This window comes from Staurois parvus, unplaced genomic scaffold, assembly GCF_062004578.1.
Source record: "Staurois parvus isolate SC_StPar_1 unplaced genomic scaffold, SC_StPar_1.0 ptg000469l, whole genome shotgun sequence".
NCBI classification, from domain to species: Eukaryota; Metazoa; Chordata; class Amphibia; order Anura; family Ranidae; genus Staurois; species Staurois parvus.
The window spans coordinates 764,138-789,399 of NW_028318265.1; the positions used below are offsets into that span (position 1 = coordinate 764,138).

At 42.4% G+C, this 25,262-nt stretch overlaps 1 protein-coding gene across 6 annotated transcripts in view; it reads left to right on the forward strand.

The window, feature by feature from the left end:
- Positions 1 to 2,389: 2,389 nt before the first annotated feature.
- PIK3C2G (phosphatidylinositol-4-phosphate 3-kinase catalytic subunit type 2 gamma) overlaps positions 2,390 to 25,262 on the forward strand; it is a 115,681-nt gene continuing 92,808 nt past the window's right edge. For 2 of the 6 annotated variants that reach the window (XM_089689093.1, XM_089689098.1), the window contains exons 1-5: positions 2,390 to 2,470; positions 9,044 to 9,933; positions 13,683 to 13,765; positions 14,084 to 14,238; positions 14,651 to 14,930. In XM_089689093.1, the coding sequence (XP_089545219.1) occupies positions 9,085 to 9,933; positions 13,683 to 13,765; positions 14,084 to 14,238; positions 14,651 to 14,930 (1,367 nt within the window). In that variant the 5' untranslated portion in view covers positions 2,390 to 2,470; positions 9,044 to 9,084. Of the gene's footprint in view, positions 2,594 to 3,390; positions 3,487 to 4,035; positions 4,489 to 9,043; positions 9,934 to 13,682; positions 13,766 to 14,083; positions 14,239 to 14,650; positions 14,931 to 25,262 lie in introns of those variants that run through there. The other 4 variants (XM_089689097.1, XM_089689094.1, XM_089689096.1 and 1 more) reach the window with 4 other exon arrangements.

Consider the following 25,262-nt stretch of genomic DNA (forward strand, 5'->3'; position numbering starts at 1 on the left):
GACAGAAAAGAAATGTTCGGTCATAATAAGATTATATATTATATTATTATGATAATAAATTCACTGACCCTGAATTACCTGCCCATTACAACTAAGCAATGCCCGCTGAGCCATGCCCAGTTCTCACCACTAACCCCAACCCAGGAGGAATATTATTGGAGGGCCAATAATGATAATGGAAAAATCACATCTCACCTGGAGGACAGGTTTATCTGATGCTTTATTTTCTAACTCAAAAGAAAGCCAACAAATAGTGTAAAACCGCTTATGTGATTTAAATTGAATTTGTAATTATCAGTCAGTCAGTTTAGTTCCACAGTCTAATGCAATTCTTTGAAAAAGGTCTGAAAAATTTGAGGCCGCCGAATTTTGCATTATTTATACTGTTGCGTAAGAAAATATAGCATCCTTCCGAATTGTTTCTATATATGAATATTGAATCAAACCAAAATATATAGCAATCTTCAAAAAAAACTGCACAATTTTTCCAGTACACCCAGGCCAACAAATATACGAACTGAATGATGAATATAATGAGACAAATCCCAAAAATAAATTGGTTCAACATAACGTATATGACAAAATGAAATTCTTCAATGAACGAATGCATCCAAAATAGAACTTCACAAATACTTTCCGGCGTGCACATGTCTACTGAGCACCAGAGAATGCTGCATGCTGGGTGTAAGAGGCTGTTCATAGCACTGACAGTTCTTGCCGTGCGATAATCCTGCTTCTTCAATCTGGATGCATGGATGTCAGTTTACATTTGGAAAGGGATTTGATTGACTTTCTATAAGTGTACTGAGGGAGAAATGAAGGTGATCACCTATTAATTATTAATTTTTTATTAGAAATCTCTCAGGAGTTGTATGAGAGTCAGTTACTGTGCCAGGATGGTCATGTGACATAAAACAAAGGCTGCTTTTCCCTCCCAGCTCTGCATGTTGATCCAGAATCCTTATCTGAGTTGAGCACCAACCTGGAGACACCAAGGAGACGCAGAATAATTCCCAGTTGGAGCCTGGCCAGGACTCACCTACCTGAACGAGTGACACCACTAAAGCATTTAATGATGGTCACCCCGCACCATACTGATTTATAAAAGACACAGTATCTCACAGAAGTGAGTACACCCCTCACATTTTTGTAAATATTTTATCTTTTCATGTGACAACACTGAAGAAATGACACTTTGCTACAATGTAAAGTAGTGAGTGTACAGCTTGTATAACAGTGTAAATTTGCTGTCCCCTCAAAATAACTCAACACACAGCCATTAATGTCTAAACCGCTGGCAACAAAAGTTTGTATAATTACTGTTTAATTCTCCTGTGCTAGTAGGAAGACATCTGTATACAACATCTAGAAGGTAATATGTGCTTAAAACATACTACACTTACTGTATATGCTGTAGGGCATAATACTCTCACTGTACATAGGATATACTGTACCCAGCTCACTGTATATAGGATATACCCTGCTGACCATATATAGGATCTACTCACTTCACTGTACATGGGATACACCCTGCTCGCCACATATAGGATCTGCTCACTTCACTGCACATGGGATATACCCTGCTGACCATATATAGGATCTACTCACTTCACTGTACGTGGGATATACCCTGCTGCCATATATAGGATCTACTCACTTCACTGTACGTGGGATATACCCTGCTGCCATATATAGGATCTACTCACTGCACTGTACGTGGGATATACCCTGCTGCCATATATAGGATCTACTCACTTCACTGTATATAGGATATACCCTGCTGCCATATATAGGATCTACTCACTTCACTGTATATGGGATATACCCTGCTGCCATATATAGGATCTACTCACTTCACTGTATATGGGATACACCCTGCTCACTGTAAACAGTATACCCCACCCACTGTATATAAGATATACCCTGCTCACCATATATAGGATACCCTCTGCTTATATCCCACTCATCATATATATAACATGTTCCTCTGACTGTATAAAGGATATACTCTGTTCACTGTACATATAAGCTATACTCTGCTCACTGTATAGAGGATATTCTCTGCTCAATGAATATAAAATATACTCTGCTCACTATATACAGGACATACCTGTCTCACCACACAGAGAATATATACAGCTCAGTGCAGAAAGGTTTTCTCTGCTCACCATGTATACCCTGCTCTCTGTATAAAGGATATACCCTGCTCACTGTGTATCCTATACTTATTGTATACAGTGTTCTGACCTGGATATTGTATGACAACATTCATTAACAGGTGACATGAGTTATCAGAGAAGAACCCTGACATTTGTATCCTCCTCCCCCGATATGTGAAATAACCTCTTCAGGGGAAATATGAGATCTGATAATCAGTCATGTGCTGCTCCAGAAATAAAGTACAGACTGCCCATACAGACAGGCATGTGTGCTGGTGACTGAAAATCACTGATCTTTCCTCCCTTGGGCTGTACGTATGTATCCTGAACAGATCTGTATCCTGTACACATATGTAACCTGTACATTTACGTGTCCTCTACATGTATGTATTCTATACATGTATTAATCCTGTACACATAAGTATCCTGTACAGGTATGTATCCTGCTTATGAATGTTTCCTGTACACATGTATCCTGTACATGTATATTTCTTGTACATGTGTGTATCTTGTACACATAAGTATCCTGTACACGTATGTATTGTGTTCATGTGTGTTTCCTGTACACATATGTATCCTGTACATGTATAATTCTTGTACATGTGTGTATCTTGTACACATAAGTATCCTGTACATGTATGTATGGTGTTCATGTGTGTTTCCTGTACACGTATGTATCCTGTACATGTGTGTATCCTGCATACATAAGTATTCTGTACATGCATGTTTCCTGTTCAAGTATGTGTCCTGTACACATAATTATCATGTACACATATGTATCCTGTACACATATGTATCCTGTAAATGTATGCTTTCTGTAACTGTATGTATAACTGTACATATATGTATTATATGCATGTATGATTCCTGTACACATATGTTTCCTGTACAAGTATGTATACTGTACACATAAGTATTATGTGTATATATATGTATCCTGTTTATGTATGCGTCCTGTACATGTATGTATCCTGTACACATATGTATCCTAAACATGTATGATTTCTGTAAATGTATGTATCCTGTATGTATAAATGTACACATGTGTGTTATATGCATGTTTGATTCCTGTACACATATGTTTCCTGTACAGGTATGTATCCTATAGACATAAGTATCCTGTACATGTACAGTTTGTATCCTGTTTATGTATGTTTCCTGTACACATATGTATCCTGTACACGTATGTGTGCTGTTTATTTATGTTTCCTATATTATTATTATTATACAGGATTTATACAGCGCCAAGCGTTTGCTCAGCGCTTTACAATATAACGGGAGACAATACAGCAACAATACAGTTCAATACAAGAGGGATATAGAGCATGTATGTATGCATCTTGTAAATGTATGTATAACTGTACACATATGTATTATATGCATGTTTGATTCCTGTACACATGTTTCCTGTACAGATATGGATCATGTAGACATAAGTACCCTGTACATGTACAGTTTGTATCCTGTATGCATAAGAATCCTGTTTATGTATGTTTCTTGTTCGCGTATGTATGCTGTTTATGTATGTTTCCTGTACGTATGTATCTTGTAAATGTATGTATAACTGTACACATTTGTATCATATGCATGTTTGATTCCTGTACATGTATACTCAGAACTTTCACTTTCAAGCTGTGCATAAGGCGACTGAGGGACAATGTGAGCTCACATCAGACAGTACAGTGTTGTATGATGACAAGGGGCAGTGAGCAGTGTGACAGTGAGCTCTTTCTCTACTGATATTCACTATTGTGATTGCAGACATGGAGGAGGGCGGTGAGGGAGGGAGAATCGGGACATTATCACCATACAGAGAATTTCCTGTGTAATGTTCCGGGTGTGGAGCAGAGGGTGAGCTCCTCCGGTCAGAGTCCACCACAACCATCTGTCCCATCTCCAGAACACATGGACATATAGCAGACACTGGTATCCAGCTTGAAGTTGTATGAAGTTTGTACCCAGTGAGGAGTGGAGATGAGGAGAGGCTGCCAGCTGTGCTAACCAGGAAAATCATTAACTAGAGAAAGTGTGCCTCCACCCTGTACAGGCCAAGGCATGAGCCTGGAGTGGAGGGTGGAGGGGGAATCCTGCTCTCTGCGTCCCAATACCAGACAGCTTCCCTCACTGTGTGTTCTCTTCCTGTCAGAGAGCTGTGCGGGGTGAGGAGGAGGCGGACATGTCTCTGTGTGTATAAAGAGCCCTCATTAGGGATATCAGGAGGCAGAACTCCACCAGGATGACACACAACCAGTTCTGTCACAATCCAGAGACCCAGCCGGGAGAGGGTGACACCTGACACCGAGATCACTGCAAAGGTGACACCACACAGGTAACACTGATAATACCAGGGTGACACAACACATGCAACCCTGACACTGCTGGGGTGACACCACACACATAATGACAATACAGGGGTGACACCACACAGGTAACAATGACAATGACACTGCACTTTAACAATGATACTGTAATAATGGGATGAAACCACACAGGTGTTACCCTGGAAGTAACAATACCGGGGTACATCACAGATAACACTGATATTACCAGGGTGACACCACACAGGTAACACTGACAATACCAGGGTGACACCACACAGGTAACACTGACAATACCAGGGTGACACCACACAGGTAACACTGACAATACCAGGGTGACACCACACAGGTAACACTGACAATACCAGGGTGACACCACACAGGTAACACTGACAATACCAGGGTGACACCACACAGGTAACAATGACATTATCAGGGTGACACCACACAGGTAACACTGACAATACGAGGGTGACACCACACAGGTAACACTGACAATACCAGGGTGACACCACACAGGTAACACTGACAATACCAGGGTGACACCACACAGGTAACAATGACATTATCAGGGTGACATTGCACAAGTAAGACTTACACTACCAGGGTGACACCACACAGGTAACACTGACATTACTAGGGTGACACCACACAGGTAACACTGACAATACCAGGGTGACACCACACAGGTAACACTGACATTACTAGGGTGACACCACACAGGTAACACTGACAATACCAGGGTGACACCACACAGGTAACACTGACAATACCAGGGTGACACCACACAGGTAACAATGACATTATCAGGGTGACACCACACAGGTAACACTGACAATACCAGGGTGACACCACACAGGTAACACTGACAATACCAGGGTGACACCACACAGGTAACACTGACAATACCAGGGTGACACCACACAGGTAACAATGACATTATCAGGGTGACACCACACAGGTAACACTGACAATACGAGGGTGACACCACACAGGTAACACTGACAATACCAGGGTGACACCACACAGGTAACACTGACATTACCAGGGTGACACCACACAGGCAACTCTGATACTACCAGGGTGACACCACACAAGTAAAGCTGGCCATACACGTATAGATTTTTGTTTGAGAATTTCCATTTTAAGAATATCTGATCGTCTAATTTTTGGTGGGGTCAAATTGATGTTTGTTTTTGATAGCAGTGACGGGAAAATTTGAAAGGGCAGGAAGGAAAACTTTTCTCGATCAAGCAAATTTTGGGCTAGTGTATGTGGTTATCATTCAGAAATTACATTAATTTTAAAAATCGAATGTTAAAAGCAAAAGGCAATTTTCAAACGACATTCGTCCATTCATCAAATGTACAAAGAATTGTCATACAACTTTTATTACGAATATTCTCATCTGAAAATCTATACATTTATGGCCAGCTTAACCACTTGCCGTCCGCCTGCTGTTTATAAACGGCAGGACGGTGGCACTGCAGGGGCGGGTTGCCGTTCATAAACGGCACCCGCCATTTCTAGCTGTGCGCGCTCCCTGGGAGCGTGCAGCACCGCAATCCGGTGCCCGCTGTGTCCTCCAGACACAGTGAAACACCGATCGTCAGACGGGACCTCTGTACAAGGTCCCGATCATGTGATCACTGATTGGCCAATCAGTGATCACATGCAAAGTAGTAAGCAAGATGTCACTTGTGACATCATTGCTTACTACGTGTGAAATCTGTGAATGATCACAGAGGTCACATGGGACAAGGCTATTCACAACAGCCTTGTACCATGTGACAAGCTATGACCAATCACAGCTCACTCAGTATTTCTCAATGGCTGCAAGAATGCAGACAGAGAGAAAGAGAAATGATTGCTTTTACATCCTATATGGGTGCAAAAGCAATCACTGTAAAAAAAAAAAAATCTTAATCACCCCCCACAAGTAGTGCAGTGTCACCATGGTGACACTGTACTGCTAGGGTGACAGTATGTAAAAAATAAAAAAAAACCATAAAGAATAATATAAAAAAATAAAATAAAAATGTAAAAAGATGTTTAAAAATTATAATTTTTGGTTATAAACAAATTTGGATTATTTTTTTTTTACTAAAAATATAACGGAATACATTTTGGCCAAGATTTATGATGAAAGATTATTTATTTGCAAAATTTTATAAAAAAAACACTTTTTTCAAAATTTTTGGATATTTTCATTTACATAGCAAAAAAAAATAAAAATCCCAGAGGTGAATAAATACCACCAAAATAAAGCTTTATCTGTCTCAAAACACTGGTAAAAATTTAATATGGGTACAGTGTTGCATGACCGCACAATTGTCATTCAAAGTGTGATAGCGCTGAAAGCTGAAAATTGCCCTGGACAGGAAGGGGGTGAAAGTGTCCGGACAGAAAGTGGTTAAGACTACCAGGATGATACCACGCAGGTAACGCTGACATTACCAGGGTGACACCACACAGGCAACTCTGAAACTACCAGGGTGACACCACACAAGTAACACTGACACCACCAAGGTGACAATGCACAAGTAAAACTGGCCATACACGTATAGTTTTTTTGTTCAAGAATTTCCATTTCAAAAATATCTGTTTGATCGTCTAATCATTAGTGGGGTCAAATTGATGTTCGTTTTTGACAGCGGTGACGGGAAAATTCGAAAAGGCAGGAAGGAAAACTTTTCTCGATCAAACAAATTTCAGGAATTACATTCATTTTAAAAATCGAATGTTAAAAGCAAAAGGCAATTTTCAAATGACATTCTTCCATTCAAATGTACAAAGAGTTTTCATACAACTTTTCTTATGAATGGCAGGTTTAAGACTACCATGGTGACTCCGCACAGGTAACACTGACATTACCAGGGTGACACCACACAGGTAACTCTGGGTGACACCACACAGGTAACTCCGATACTACCAGGGTGACACCACACAATTACTACTTACACCACTTTGGTGACATTGCACAATTAACACTGACATTAGTGGGGTAACATCTCATAGGTATCACTGCACTGTCGGAGATGACGCCACACCATTATTACACCACTTGGGTGACACTGTACAGTTAACACTGACATTACTAGAGTGACACCAGACAGTTAACACTCACGCTGCTGAGGTTACATCACACAGGTAACAAAAACACTACTGGGGTGACACCACACAATTATTACTTACACCACTTTAGTGACATTGCACAATTAACACTGACATTAGTGGGGTAACATCTCATAGGTAACACTGCACTGTCGGGGATGACGCCACACCGTTATTACACCACTTGGGTGACACCGTACAGTTAACACTGACATTACTAGAGTGACACCAGTTAACACTTACGCTGCTGGGGTTACATCACACAGGTAACACAAACACTACTGGGGTGACACCACACAATTATTACTTACACCACTTTAGTGACATTGCACAGTTAACACTGACATTACTGAGGTGACATCTTAGAGGTAACATTGCACTGTGGGGATGGCACCACGCAGTTATTGCACCACTTGGGTGACACCGTAGAGTTAACACTGACATTACTGGGGTGACATCCTACAGGTAACACTGACATCACCACTCTAGGAAAAGCACATCAATATTGCTGACTCTGCACTACCCTAAGTAGCTGTCAGTGTATGGAGTGTGTACTGTCTGTGTGCTCAGTCTGTGTAGTATGTATTTGTGCAGTGTATGTATAGGGTGTATGATACTTTGTATCCATGTACCTATACAGTGTCTGTGTAACTGTGTACAGAGTATGTATGTGTGTACAGTGTGTGTCTGTGTACATTCACTGATATACAATATAGTGTCCTCAGCTCACAATAATAATCATTCTGACTCAGTGGGAGGCACTGTATTGGCATTCAGGGTATTTCCCATCTTATCAGTGCCGGGCCAGAACGCCCGCTGCCATTTACTGCTCCCTGACATTTAAGCTGGGCTTCCCTCGGAGATCCCTGGACTCCTTTCCCTGTTTGGTGTCACCGGGCCAGTAAAATAAGGAGGTGATAACAGAGTGAGATAAATTAGCAGATTGCAGCTTATTCCATCAAGTGAACCTAAAGCCAAAACTTTCTATTAATTCTAATATAGTTGGAACTGGTTAGACCTCCTCTGCCAGTTTTTGTCTGTATCTTATTGGGGAAATTTCCATTCACTTCCTGTTCCAGAAACACAACAGGAAGTGAGAGGAAAAATCTCCTTAGTACAGGAAACCCCTTTTAGAAATCTGTCACCACAACAGGTGACTCCGTTGGAAGATGCCCTTCTATTCCTGTTATAGTGAGAAAAGCTAACATTTTGGTTTTCCCATCACTTCCCGCTCTACTGACAATAGTCACCAGTACAGATGTGGAGGGCAATCTTCTCTGCAGGGACACAGACAGCAATAAAATCCTGACAGATGGCTTCACTATTTTACCTAAAACTAAAATAAAGTTTTGGCTATCAATACACTTTCAGAGAAATTCTTGCCAAGTCAGCCATTCACAGCCCAACCCCATCCCAGCGTTGTGTATACAGACTGTGTCCTCTCATCCACAGATCCTGGCTCATCCACCAAAATAAAGAACTTCAAATGAAGGATGGATCCTGGCCCCCATATTGGATTTTCAGACTATGTGACCAACTTCAGCCCCAATGGCCAAGGCTCACAATTTCCGTCTCCAGCTTACGAACAGAATTCTATGGTCCAGAACGCAGAGATGTATCCTGGTAGGCATGGACCTCCAGGCATTGGATTTGATCCTACCCTATCTCATCCTACTAGCTTACCAGCATCCTATCACATGACCAGCATTTCAGCACCACATCACATGCCCATCAGACTGAAATCCCATCACATGACTGGCGCAACTGCCGGCCATCATATGTTTGGCACACCAGCACCCCATTACTTGAACACCACTCCAGCACCCCATCAAATGGCCGACATGCCAGAACCCCATCACATGATTAGCACACCAGTGCCCCATCATATGAGTGGTACATCAGCACCCCATCTCATGACCAGTACAACGGAGCCCCATTATCACATGACCAGCACAGCGGCTCTTCCACCTGCCTATGGATTCATAACAAACAATTATATAGAAGAGCAAGAGTCGTGGTATCCAGAGGAATTGCCTCCCACCTTGGACAGCTGCGACCCCACCACAGAGCCAGAGCTACAAAATCCAGCAAGCCTTGGAGGATTCAAAATCGGTTTTGAAAATTTTGGGGATTACTCTCATGTTGATCCTGCCATCCATTATCACCAGATTGACTGTTCCAGTGGTGCCTTTCTCACACCACACATTGGCAGTCGAACGCTGGTGAGAAGTCAGACTCTGAGAGAGGATGCCTGGCAGGGTAATGAGGGTGGACGACAGATGAGAAGATCCTCTATGTATGACATCTTACCCAGAGCTCCTAATTATTACCACCAATCTCAGGTGAGATGATGAATTATTGATAGCATCTCCCATTTTTATTACATTGCTTAAATAAAAGCTACAGTGTCATCTCAGTAAATACACAATATGAGTTGCTGAGTTTCCTGGTCCCCCTATAATTCTGCACAGCCAAGCAACACACATCTTCTTCCTCTACACTTGCACACTGGAGACAATAACCAGTCCTTAGGCTTGTTTTTGTAGTTTTATTAAAGGATATTGAACTTGGATGGGGTTGAGGGATACATGGGATGCCCAAAGAACTACAAAATGCTAGGACAATCCCCTTAACAACTATGTAAGTCTATGGACAAGCAGGAAAAATCTGTCTCCTCTCTGAGAACATCCAAAAGCTCTCAGGTGTACCTGCTCAGACCCCAGATGAATCTTCCTCTTCACCCAACTGCCTGAGGGTATTCTCAGGGCAAGGGGGCCCAAAAGATGAAGATTTAGAACAGTCCCGGATGAAGACCAGTTGGGTATTGCACTTGACCGCCCTCTCCCCTTATCTGGCCCAGGGGGTGTAGGAGTGCTCACTCTGTCTTTCCGTTTGCTTGGTGGGTTTGTGGCTGCCTTCAGGCCTTATGCTGGGATGGCTCCTTCCCTGCTTCACAGGTCATCCTCCCAAGGAGATGTTGAGACAGAGGAGATCCTCCATTCCAGAATCTTGCCTGCAGGTGGGCTCTTCTCCCTGGGACCCCCTACCAGGCACCTCACTCCAGCCTTCCTCTCAGTCCATCTTCCACCTGACACTGCCCTGACTCCCCCAGGCTCTGTGATACTTAAGGGTTACCTTGGTCAACATGCCCAGCCTCCTGCTAGGGGATTGGCCAAGGTCCCTCAAGCACACAGTTCTGAGCCACCTCCCCTTCTCCAGAAAGCTCTCAGGTTTCTGGAGAGGTGGGAGGGCTCAAGAAGCTCTGACCTTGAGAACCTCTCTAGCTTGTCCTGAGGTGAACTCCTGCCTCACTCACAGGCTGACTCATCCCAGGCTGCTACTCAGCCTGTGCCTAAAAAGAAAACAAGCCAGCCTATCTGACTAACCTAAAAAACCCACTCATTTTGGATATGAGTTCGCATTTTACTTTAGTGCAACCAGCATCTTTGCTAAACAACTAGATCAATATACACTTCTCATAGAGGCTGAATTGTGTCTGTTGAATCCTTTTCAATTACAAATTTGCACTGAGAGAACAATAGGGAAATGCAGTCAGTGGGAATCAGAGCCTGAATAGATTTAGCAGCCCCATGTACATCATTACATGATATACTCAGAGACAAGCTGTGTGAACTGTTATCACACATACATTAGATCAGTGTTTCTCAACCTTTTTTCAGTCAAGACACCCTTTAAAATCAAGGACAATGTCAAGGCACCCTCTAAAATTATGAACAGTCCTGAGACACCCTTTAAAATTATGGACAGTCTTGACGCTCCCCATTCTAAAATATAAAAAAACTGTTCTAATCCTTTATATAACGCAGCAACATCCATACATAGGACACCCAACATTAGAGGTGATTTATGCTTCCAAAGCAAATACACTTTTGCACACTGGTACTGACCAGGGGAGGAATGACAACTCATGGGGCCCCTGGGCAATAGGGGATCATGGGGCCCCTGTGCCCACACTCAAAGCACACCCAAAAAAGCCTATAAAAGGTACCAGGGGCATTTCATGGGGCCCCCTACTAACCCCGGGCCCTCGGGCAGTGCCCAAGTGCTCGAATGGACAGTCCGCCCCTGGTACTGACTAGTATTCCAATGTTTCTCTTTTCCCTCAGTTTTTCTCCAGCACTGAGCTAATGTGACCCCAGCACTGATAGAGAGGGGCGGGGGAGTATCAAACAAGTATGCTGTGCAGTCAATGAGACAATGAAAACCTGTGGCATGGTGTAATCAAAAGATAGGCATGTTCCACCAGTTGGCCTGTATATAATTTCTGGGCAATTTTTAGACAATTGCCAAGGCATCCCTAAAGAAACCTCAAGGCACCCTGCTTGCATTAGACTGTTTACATTTACACAAGCCCCTAAAGTATACAGGAATTAAGTGGGGAAGGGTTAAGACACCTGCTTTGAGACCTTTTTGTTCCTCCATAAAACTTTCCCTTCACTTCCTGTCTCAGAGACACAACAAGAAGTTGAAGAAATTATTTTCAATGTGAAGGAAAGTTCCCTTTAAAGCAAACCATACATGGATTGAAATTTGGACGAATCACCAGGGATTCGAAATTTTGATCCATGAATGGGGACAGCGGATGTACAGAAGTTAATCTTCCGATCCACTTCTGTACAACCATTCTGTCTGATAAATGCCATTAGATCAGCCCCGCTGGCTATAGTCGGCAGCTCTGATCAGTGCATTCTGACAGTGGAGAAGTCTCCCCACCATCAGATCACTAGATTAGCAGGAGTGATTCCTCCATCCCCTTCGGATCAGTTTTTTTAGTTTAACCTGCTGGTGAATGAAAACAAAACTAAATCACTCAGGGGCTTCTTTAGTTGTTTCTGTAATAGGTGTCTCCAATGGAAGATTTAGCCCCCTATTTCTGTTCTAGTGAGAACTATAACATTTTGGATCTCACTTCCGATGACCGGTCTCAATAACCCCAGGACAAAAAGTGAGGATGAATCTCCACCCCCTTCACCACTCCATCCAAAATGAAAAAAAAAAGACCATGTGCTTTCAGGCATCAACAGGCATCGAAAGTGTACTGAGACTTGTAGGAAATTGTGATTGAACAGTTAGAAATGCTGATCCAATCACAGTTGATTTTCCTTGGTGAACCAGTACTGGTGGTGTCCACTGTACAATGTGTCAAGGTTGGCGATACACTGATCGAAATGCAGCTGGTTCAGCAGGGACTGGCTGAATTTCAGTCAGTGTGCAGTTGTCCCTGCATGGCAGAAGTCAGTCTTTTGAAAGATATCTGTTGAAGGGACACATTTACTTGGTATGTAGTTAAAAATGTTGCCAAAATTATTTGTGATATTTAGCCAATCGGCTGAACCCGTTGATTAGTGTATTCTGACGGCAGGTGCAGATGTCAGATTTGAATGATCCGGCAGGTTGAATTCTTCCATCCACTTTGTTTTTGTGGATGGAGAAAACTGTTAGTTCTATTTTGTTCAGCCCTGTGTATGGCCAGATTAAAACCTCAGTGGAAACCAATGTACCTACCTACAATGTACATTGTCCTACATGTCCAACTTCCTCCTAGTGTAGGTGAACACCTTAAACCAGGTGATGAATATTATCTTCTGACAACCTTAGGCCTCATTCACATGGGCATTGAAGCCTGTACAGCATGAATGATCTGATTTACTTACACGTCTGGAGCCTCCTGGATCTGCATGCAGGCAGCCTATGCTAGTGAATGAAGACTCAGAGTCTCTATAGACACAGCCAGACATCCAATTTAGACAGGTATGCGGGGCGCAAATATGCCCTTTGTCTGCTTGCGGCCACGCAGCCAGCCTTGTGTGCATATCAAACTTGCATGTGTGGTTGTGAAGTCACTGTGTCTTCGTTCACTAACATAGGCTGCCTGCACACAAATGCCTTATTTTATGCTGCACGAGCCTCAGCGCCTGTGTGAATAGAGCCTATACAAGTGAAACAATCTGAAATCATGCGTGATTAAATCTGTATTCCCCATCAGACTGCTGAGCGAATAATTTGTATCAGATTTATGTGATGACCATTATTGAGGGATTTACTGATCATTCAATTCATTTCACTTCAGATAACCGACTGGAAAATTCAAATCCTGGAAACGTCCTCCAATAGAAATACAGCATTCACTGCATTCTGTGAGACTGTAAAACTGTATGTAGATGAGAACTTCACCTATTTATATTATATTTTTTCCACAAAATCACTGTATTATCCCTCTGTGATAGTATTATTTAATTATCACTGTATGAATGTTCTATGTACAGCATTTTGGAATATGTCAGAGCTATATAAATGTATTATAATAGTGTGTGACTGTGGTGGGGCATTAGAGTATAAGCTCCTCCAGTGCATAAAATGTGACTGGCTCACTATTATTAGATATTAGATACTCTGATAATGCCATATTGTTGTTCCTTGCAGTATTGGGGACTCACACTTAGGTCACTTGTATTATTTTCCCTTTCTTAGCATAAGAAGCAAATTCAGTGCTGCAGACGCAGTTTCAAATTCTGGCAGATTGTGGAGTGTTGCCATTCCCTTCCCGGATGAGGTGGAAACTTCTGAGGTGGAAATTTCTGTCTATGTGGACAATCTCCAGATTCCCCTCCAGCTTCTTCAGAGAGGTCAGTAATCTGATGGGGATGATGTTTATAGATCATTACTAAAGAAGAAAAGATGGGCAATCCATCACATCATAAAACCTGGAAAACCTGGTCTTCAGTGATTCCCAGTGCAAGGCTCATTAACCTTCTTAGACTAGCCAAGGGCTGTGTGAGGGCTGAGGCCTCATCTTTCACAGGCTGGTGATAAGTGGAAAGGCTGTCATAGAGATCTGTGAAGGATCTGAGGATATCCTGGGCAGCTCTTTCCCTTAATTATCTATGGCTTGCTTCACATAAGGGCTCAGACCCCACACAGCTGTTCCCTGTATTCTGAAGTAATTAACCAGTGAGCTGTCAGTCATCAGAATTCTTCCCCCTTCACCAATGAATGATAGGACAATGGAATATTAATTGTGTGAATTTTCTCTTCCAGATACAGTTCGGGTAGAAGAACTCAGTTCTGATATTCTCCATACGTTGCACAAATCTGTCTCTTCTCTGTACCCGTCTCTACATGGGCCAGATTTCATTCCTCTGACTCATCATTACCTGGACCAGAATCCAGCATCTAATTTGCAACCCCCATCACAGAGCCTGTACCCATCCCTGGACTTCTCTCTGCTACAGACACAAGAGTCTCTGTCATACTCACTGGAATCCAAAATTAAAGTTGGTTTTCTTCGGATCTGCGGCCGGGATGAGTATCTGCAGAGGTAAGGTTCTGCCAATACTCACACCTTCCTCTATAAAGATACACTATATTGCCAAAAGTATTGGTACACCCCTCCAAATCATTGGATTCAGGTGTTCCAATCACTTCCATGGCCACAGGTGTATAAAATCAAGCACCTAGGCATGCAGCCTGCTTCTACAAACATTTATGAAAGAATGGGTCGCTCTCAGGAGCTCAGTGAATTCAAGTGTGGTACCGTGATAGGTTGCCACCTGTGCAATAAGTCCATCCGTGAAATTTCTTTCTACTAAATATTCCACTGTTAACTGTTAGTGGTATTATAACAAAGTGGAAGCAACTGGGAACAACATCAACTCAGCCACCAAGTGGTAGGCCACATAAAATGACAGAGTGGGGTCAGCACATGCTGAAGCTCACAGTGCACAGAAGTCACCAACTGTCTGCAGAGTCAGTAGCTAAAGACCTCCAAATTTTCATGTGGCCTTCAGAGTAGCACAACAACAGTGCATAGAGAGCTTCATGGAATGGGTTTCCATGGCTGAGCAGCTGCATCCAAGCCATACCTCACCAAGTGCAATGCAAAGCATCGGATGGAGTGGTGTAAAGCACGCTACCATTGGACTCTAGAGCAGTGGAGATGTGTTCTTTGGAGTGGCCAATCACGCTTCTCTGTCTGGCAATCCAATGTATGTGTCTAGATTTGACAGTTGCCAGGAGAACGGTACTTGCCATTGTGCCAAGTGTAAAGTTTGGTGGAGAGGGGATTATGGTGTGGGGTTGTTTTTCAGGAGTTGGGCTTGACCTTCTAGTTCCAGTAAAGGGAACTCTTAAAACATCAGCATACCAAGACATTTTGGACAATTTCATGCTCCCAACTTTGTGGGAACAGTTTGGGGATGGCCCCTTCCTGTTCCAACATGACTGCACACCAGTGCACAAAGCAAGGTCCATAAAGACATGGATGCGCGAGTTTGGGGTGGAGGAACTTGACTGGCCTGTACAAAGTCCTGACCTCTACCTGATAGAACACCTTTGGGATGAATTAAAGCGGAGACTGTGAGCCAGGCCTTCTCTTTCGACATCAGTGCCTGACCTCACAAATGCGCTTCTGGAAGAATGGTCAAACATTCCCATAGACACACTCCTAAACCTTGTGGACAGCCTTCCCAGAAGAGTTGAAGCTGTTATAGCTGCAAAGGGGGGGGGCAACTGAATATTGAACCCTACGGACTAAGACTGAGTTGCCATTAAAGTTCATGTGCGTGTAAAAGCAGGTGTCTCAATACTTTTGGCAATATAATGTAGTGTCAGCCACCAGGGTAAAGCAGATATTTTGCTTGTGTGGGTTGGATGGTTTCCCAAAGACAAAATTGTGAGCCTTTTTTCGTTCACTGGTTTGAAAGAGAAAAAAAAAACACACTGGGTTATTTACCAAGACTGGAGAATGGAAAATCTGGTTCAGCTCTGCATAGAAACCAATCAGCTTCCAGTTTTTAGTGTCAAAGCTTATTTGAACAAGCTGACATTAGAAGCTGATTGGCTACCATGCACAGCTGCACCAGATTCAGAGTGCACCAGTTTTAGTAAATCTCCTCCACAGATTCCTGCATTAACACAAGCGATGTGGATGCAGGAATCTCCCCCAGTGTGCTATTGTATTCTGACAGTAGGAACTCCCCCCCCCTGTCAAAATGCACTGATCTGCACTGCAGCCATTGGCTGCACCAGCTGATCGTATGCTGAATTTCCAAATTTCCAGCAGGACTATTTGACAGTAACCAGTCTAACAATCGGCTGAATGTGATTGTCAAGAACTGATAAAAAAAAATCAAAGAGATGTTTCTAGCACAGGCTCAGAAAGTATACTCCTAATGCCCCTATAAGGTGTTCTGTGCATCCTGGGATTAAGGCAGCCCACAGATAAGTCCGTTTTTTTCATTCATCCATCAACGGACGGGAGAATCCTCCCCGCTGAAGCGGGGAAACTTCCCTGTCGTCAGAATACACTGATCAGTGTTGCAGACTATAACATGCAGTGCCGATCAAGGGAAAATCTGACAGGGCAGTTGTACAGAAGTTGGTCGGTAGACTGCCTTCCCTTTTTGGTCAACCAGGCTGCTTGCCCAGATAAAGGCCTAGTGTGGATTTTGAGGGGGACCCCATGGCATTTTTTTGTTTCCTTATTTTTTTGGGTGTGCGCCCTCTCATAATCCGTACCAGACCTCTATTGCTAAACCATAATGGGCACATGCCCTGAAGAAAAAAAAAAAAAAACTACCAAACCCTTATCTTGATAAGGAGAAGGTGCTTTGGCCTTGCATTTAGAATCGCTCCTGGCTAATTCTCTGCTGTGTAGATAAACTTTGACCTGCTTTTTGTCGTGCTAGTGTTCAAATACCATCAAATGTAGGATAGACTGTAAAGCAGGCCATAGACGTGGGGAAAATCGGCAGTTTTGTTTTTTTCTTAAAAGTTGTAAATCGGTCATTCAAATGGCCAACGTTGCCACTAATTTAAAAAAAAAGTTGGCGGGTTTTAGTCCTGTCTACGGCCGTGAGTTAATGTAATAGCGGTGTCCCTGCATAGAGACCCGCTATTATATTTGACAGAAGAAATAGATTATGCAGAAGAAGAGAAACAACATTGTATCTATTTGCACTTGAATAGAAACATCTGTATCCGAAATGCATACAAATAGATACAATGTTGCAACTTTTTTTCTTCTCCGTCTTCTTCTGCAAAATCTATTTCATCTTCTCCTCTTTTCTTCTATTCTCTTCTTGATATTCTATTTCTTCTTCTCCTGCAAAATCTATTTCTTCTATTTCTTCTTTTTCTTCATAGTCAATTTATTGTCAAATCGGCCAGAAGAACGGCCGATTTGACTATAAATTACATCGAAAATCGGCCGATCTAACAAATCGTCCCAGGATTTTCCAGCTTGGACGATTTTCAAAATCTCTTAAAATTAAGAAAAACAGCCAACATTTTTCCCCACTAACGGTACGAATATCGGCCGATTTTTTAGTCGCCCGATAATTCGGCAAGAAAATCGGAAATCTATGGCCGCCTTAAACTTCTCAATGTCTTGGACAACTAAATTTACAAAGAATGCCAAGCTGGTGTTTATGGAAACTGGAGGAAATGATGCAGAGGAATATTTAAATTTTGTTTGTTGCATTGCAAGTGTACTTTGGACCTCCTCTATATCATCTGTGTTTCCTTCCTCCTAAAATACCATCCAATGTAAAAAACATTGGTATTCCTTCCTAGTCAGTTGACCCCCGTAATTAACTGCACCCTCTGAATGGGCATATTGTTTTTTGAAGTGTAACACTTATGTGCAAAAGGATGGATGGCTTTAGGGACTCAAATTTATCCATTTTTCCTTGAGGACAAAAGTACTGTGTTTTCATATTTGGATAGACGTTGTCAAGATAAATTATTTGATCCTGAATGTTAATTTGGTTTGTATAAAAATGATCTAGCTTTGTGTTTTTGGGTTGTGTTGAATTTCCAGTTAGGGGTGTAGGGGGAAGAGGTCCCTGGAGGGGGAAAGATACTTGCTGTCCACAAGGTTTTGGTGTCGATATTCAGTGCAAAGTTGTGCTATGTGATGTTTGTAAACCACAGGATGAGACCACCTCTCCTATTATATTAAGGTGGTATGCGACACCCTGTAACAGGCTAGATGTGCAAATATTATTATTATCTTTACTTGCCTTTGTTTAGGAGATTTCACGGCTTTAAACCTGAAATAAACAACCTTGCAAACGAGAGCTCCAATTTATATATTTATTAGTGAGAATACAGCTGTATGAGAGCACCTATGCCCTGCCTATCAGGTGCTCTGATTAAGTTGATTACAGTTCACATTTTTATAGGGTTTCCTTAGCACATGCTACACCCCTTAGGCTACGTTCACACTAGTGTTGTGTGCAGGCAGCAAAGAGGCATTTGGGAAGTGTTTTTACCGCTTCCCAAACGCCTCGGACAATTCTGCACATTGCAGCACATGGTGCTGTTCTAACGGGAGCGTTAGCGTAGCGTTGCGGCAAAACGGACGCCTCTGGTTGAGTCAGGAGGTGTTGAAGCCTCCTATTCTAGTCTATGGTGCCGCTCTGCCCGGCCGGTGTTTGCGGCGCGGTTGTGACGCGGTTGCGGGGCGTTTGCGGAGCGGTAACACCATTTAAACTTCATTATAGGCGTTTGTGGGGCGTTTTTAACTATAGGCGCTATAGGGGCATTTGGCAAGCGTTGGTAAAACAGTCAAGTGTGAACGAGCCCTTATTGCATATCAGTTCACAACACTCATGATGTATAGTGGACCATTCTGCAACACCCAATGGTGCACAGTGGACCAACACATGTCAAATGTAGCTGAATACACAAAAACAACTGAACACCATATATATTATATATGTTTTAGAATAAAAGTGCATATATCTATATACGCCTAGTACTAATAGCCATTTCTAATGCAATAGACCTTACTCTAAGGGCTCGTTCACACTTGACTGTTTTTCCAACCCTTGCCAAATGCCCCTATAGCGTTTGACAAGCCTTGGTCCGGCGTTTGCGGAGCGTTTTTAACGTGGCGATTGCTAGGCGTTTGGCAAGTGTTAAAAACACCCCACAAACGCCTATAAGCGGCACCATAGACTTGAATAGGAGGCTTCAACTCCTCCTGACGCTAACGCTCCCGCGTGAACAGCACCATGTGCTGAAATGTGCAGAATTTTCCCAGACGTTTGGGAAATGGTAAAAACGCTTCCCAAATGCCTGTCTGCTGCTTGCAAACAAGGCTAGTGTGAACGTAGCCTAAGACACTCATATATATATTAACATAATTGAACACTCTTATTACTGTTATTTCATTATAATGTATTGTTATGATGTAGGATATAGTAAGGATCACTTTTGTCCCTATACACCTTCACGTGCAATAAATCACTGTTAGTTTATGTTTTTCTGAATGTTGTGGTTAGTGCCTGTTCCAGAATGTGTCTGATGATGTTTACCACCACCACAGTTGTTTGTTTTTATTGTTTTCATTCCTCCTTCTGTTTTTGGGTAAATAGTGTCTTTGTGCACCAGTAAGGGGAAATTCCAGTTCTGATGTAACCAATAAGTTATCTGTACATTGTGAACTGTTACCTTGAACAAGGTGACTGATGATTCAAATCACAAAAATGTCCAAATGTATCTCCTCATCTGTATGCTCTTCTTTGCGAATATGCAACACAATTTTTATGAATCAGTTTCCTTTTTTCTTAACATTTTTAAAGTCCTAATTAACAGTTTCCGCATATGGATTGAACTCATTTACTAACTTAACAAAAATTTACATTTTTTTCTTATGTTTGGCTTCAATTTGCTGTGTTCTCTCATGAGGATATTCAGCTAGGAGAGATAATTTGTTTTGGTACATGCTTCCAAATTAGTCTCTCACTCTTATTTAAAAGTGTAAACTGTTAGAGAGATACGGTTAAATAGGGCTTTAAAGTGTTACTAAACCCACAACAGTAAAATCAGTCTGTATATGCAGTAAAGCATGCTTGTTATACTCACTGTGGAACCTAAGGGGTTAATCCACATTGTGTAAAAAGGCTGTTTGATCCTGTCTGCTCTGATCTTCCCCTTCTTCTACTGTCCCCAGTCCATCTGCTGATAGAACAGAACCTCGGGGGCAAGCTGGACATGCTCAGTTTGGTGTGTATTGCTTGAGAGTTTGACTTTTCTTGGGAGGGTGCATGTGATCAGCATAGGACCAATCAGCACTGTCCAGACAGAGGGTCAGGGATCCTTCAGACTCATAAGACAGTCAGAGGAGAATGAAAACTCCTACAAGCTTTAAGCAGTGCTCAGCCAAACACTGAAAGAAAGCACAAGACTGCTCTAACTGCTGATAATAAAAGGTATTTAGCAGTTTATATTTACTAAAATAATTGCATTTCCATGTTCTGTGTACTGTGGGAGATCAGATATAGTGAATGCAGGGTCCTGGGTTTAGCCATGCATGTATGGATTTCCCTTGATCAGCCCATGGGCTTGATGAGAGAAATCAATTTTTAATTTTATTAATTTAACTGTTGTGGTACTCCCATAGAAGCCACCAAATTTTGTATGTCCCTGGGTCTTTTCCCGTCTTCTGCCCCACAGCCAGGCACAGAATCACAGTCACTCTTTTGCTCAATAAACGGTCTGGGGAATGTTCTTTTTGCAGTTTTTTTTGGAGTAACTGGGATAGGGTTGAGGGAACTGAGTGGGATACACCAAAAAATAGGACTATGTACAGGTTGAGGACAGTAAACTCCTTTCTGAAAAACTGATGTCCTTGCAGTACCTGTGGACTTGACTTTGTAGTAGAAGCAGTTAAAAACAGATTTCTTTATTTACCCTAGGTTCACACCTAAGCGTTTTGCATTTTGCAGAAATGCACTACAGTCCATTTAACATGATTTCCTATTGGACATGTTCACACCCCCGCGTTTTCACCCGGTGCATTTTTTGGAAAGGGTTAGGGACTTTTTTACACACAAAAAGTTGCATTTTTGGTTTTATAGACTTCAATGAAAATACTGAAGAAAATCATGCAGTGCAGTTTTGCTGGTTTTTTCACGCGTTTTTGATGCATTCTGCATTTTAATCTGCCTAGCAACATGAAAATAAATAAATAAAACCACAAAATGCATCAAAAACGCGTCAAAAATGTATGTGCAAAAAAAACACAAAACGGACCACAAAAAGCACTGCAGAAACAAATCAAACGCAAACTGCATAGGTGTGAACCTAGCCTAAGAGCAACCAGAGTAGAGTTCCCTGACAAAGAAGTTGATAAACTAAGCTCTTCAAGACACCCGTCCTTTGATCAAACACACCGCTGACTCTCTAGAATAAGAGGGGTGGTGGCAGTCCAAAAATCTCTAAGATCTCTCAGCAGTATGTACTCACAAATGGGAAATTTGGTTGCCTTCTTCCAACAACCATGTGACACCTTTCTTCCTTGATACCAGAGAAGATCTTCAGATGACAGCCCCTCAGTCAGCTCTCTGTAGCTTCAGCATCCAGGCCCTCAGATTGCCCACCTGAGGCCTCGTGAACAGCAAGCATGTGGCAGCACTGCCCAGAGGGCAGCAAGCCCTCCAGGCTGGAATTCCCCTTAGCAAGCAAAGTCCCAGAAACCCTGTGTCTCAGAGGATTTATACAGACCCCCAGCAGCCTTCAAGGCCACCCTCCCTGGGATTCGGCAGGGCTGTATAAACATTCATACTGCTATTTGCATTGCTCCACACCAATGTTTCTGAGGATTCTACGAGTCTATGGAAAATAGAGGAAACAATTACACCAGCAGCAACTGTAACATTGACCAGACCAAACTAATCATATGCAGATGCACTGATTACAGTGAGGCAAGATACATTTACTTAGCAAACAAAAATAAAGCTCCAATCTACCTAATCTCCAAGCACCTATCTAGGAGGGTGCTACATATCTATTTTTTTATTACACGTATTTAGAGGTTCCTCAGTTATTCTAAACAGCATGGATGGATGCATCTGATTGGACAATTTTCAACCTGGCTCCTCCAACATACGCCAATTGAAAAAATTAAATTTTGTTGAGCCAGGTGGTGCCAATAGTGCCGCCTACAGCTTGAATTTTGGCCAATTCAGAAGCAACTGGCCAATATTAGAGTGGTGCATGGGTAGCTTTAATTCCAAATACAATGATTCATTACAATTTTTGGCACACATGTTGTGCATCCTTTTTAACAAAGGCACACGATGTTGTTTATGTAGCAAATGTGCACATCACAAATGCACTAAAAAAGACAGAACAACAATAGTTTATGGGGCCCAGCAATTGACTTAAATAGAGCCTTAAACCCAGGACCCTGCATTCACTATATCTTGTCTCCCACAGTACACAAAACATGGAAGTGCAATTATTTTAGTAAATATAAACTTCTAAATACCTTTTCTCATCAGATGTTAGAGTAGTATTGTGACTTCTATCAGTGCCCAGCTGAAAACTTGATAAAGCTTGTAGGAGGAATTTAGCTCTAGGAGGAACCCCTGACCTCTGTCTGGACAGTGCTGATTGGCCCTGTGCTGATCACATGCATTCTCCCAAGAAAAAAAATAACCTCTCTAGCAATACACACCAAAATGACCATGTGCAGAGTGACTCCACACAATATGTTTTATCAAGAGACAAGAGGGGGACACTGGAAGAAGGGAAGGATCAGAGAAGTCAGGTTCAATTGCACAATGCAGAGGATTAACCCCTTAGGTTCCACAGTGAGTATAACAAGCATGCTTTACTGCATATACAGACTGATTTTACTGTTGTGGGTTTAGTAACACTTTAACTCCTTCACGCTGGTGCCTCCCGGCCCTTTAAAGGGCTTCTGACGTTGGGAGATGGGGTGGGGTTTAGGGTCATGTGACTGTTGTGATTGGCTGTCCCATGATCGGAAAGGTCCCAATCGCAAGGAGAGATCAGGACCTTCACGTGGGACGCCGACACATGTGCTGGGAGTGCGCAGGGTGCGCTCTCTCAGCACGTTTGTTTACAAATGGTGCACAAATATGCGGCCGCTCAGCGTTAAGACCCATCTGCCAAGAGGCCGTATATTTGCATACGGTCAATGCGAAGAGGTTAAGCTAGGTTCCCAGGTGCTGTGTTGCAGTGCATTAGATCACACACTTATCTGCGTTAACATGCTTTGCGTTAGGCACTTGCACACACATCAGTGGCCCAGAAATCAGACCTTCACCTGTTTAACAGTGCACTCCACCAGAACACATGTTAGTGGGTTGTCACATGTTCAACTGTGGTTTAGAATGAATGGTACCACATCACACTATTGCAAGTAGCGCGCAGTTCTGCCAGTTGCAGTAACGTCTATGGTAATGTGCATTTTGCCGCTAAGCAATAATATGAACAGGGTCTTATGGATAGAACATCCCACATTGCACCTTTTTTATAGGTACTGAATAAGTGTATTCGGGAGAGATTCTTTCATGTAGGCTTAACAAATATGGCTGTGTGTCCTATACAAAACACTGAACAAAATGATCTTATGAGGTGCTGATACAAGATGTTTCATCTGCTTTGTGCTTCAAATAGAGCTCAATTTGTGGAACACTTTACACAGTGCAGTCTATACAATTGAAGGAAAGGATCTGTACATCTATGTGTCGACCTCCCTTTTTGCAGCCTGCAAAAAAGAACCTTTTTTTAGAACCTTTGTTAACTTAAAGTGCAGAAGGGACATATACAATACCCTTTGGGTTAAATTAACATGCACTTTATTTTGCTTGCAATGGTCCAGGAGTCTACATTTGTATATATATTTTTGCATGTTTACTTCCAGAATAGTTTTTAGATAAATAGCAATAAGGATTTTCTGGGGAATTCAGTAAAGCCTTAACAACACTTTTCTGGAAGTAGTTGCACCCAATTCAGGCAGGCATTTGCACCAGTTTTGGAAACATTGCAGTCGTGGACAAATTCAAGCAGTTCTTACTTCTGCCACTTTAAGAACCTACCTCTATGACTGCAACAGTTTTTAGAGAGTTACCAAAGTTTGCCAATTAGGAAACTGGCGGTAATTAAGGTCACCTTTGAGCTGGCATACAGAGAGAAGCCATGTTTGGAGAGGGGGCATGTTTGTGCTGGGAAATTCTCAAGAATGCGACAGTTTTCTGCACATGGCTATGAGGAGGTGCAATATGGGGAGGTGCTTCGGCAGTGATTACACAGTGTCTGTTTGCAGTAAACATAACTTGTATTGAAGGCAAAGTTCAATGATACAAACAGCCAGCAGGAAGGCACCCAACTGGGAACACTCACAGGTTTTAAAAGCAACATGTAATGGAGCAGATCTCAGATGTGCAGACAGTGTCTGTCTCAGAAGGCGGAATGTGAGCCTTTGGCAATCTGTGCCCAAATGGGAGGATTCCAGGAACGATGGCGTGTCCCTATCCCTTCTTTGCTCATATGGAACTTTAACCTACTGCTATTCACTTTCCCTGCAAGACGGGTGACCTGTCCCTATACTGTCCACTCAAAAAATGCATGGCAAGCTTGGGAGCTAGGGTCTTAAATAGGCTCTGCCTGATCCAAGATAGCTGCCAGGGTCACATGGGTTGGCAGCATTCAAATGGATTGCTTCCCCAGTGATCCAGGAAACAGACTTGACTTGACCTCTCCCTCTTCAATGCCCCTGTGGTTGAGCGCCACCAGCAAGTGGAGAAAATAGACTGCTCCTGCCTATTCATTTCTATCCTCAGCCCTATTCAACTGTTGGCCAGGATATACCCTATTCCAAAACTGAATGTAA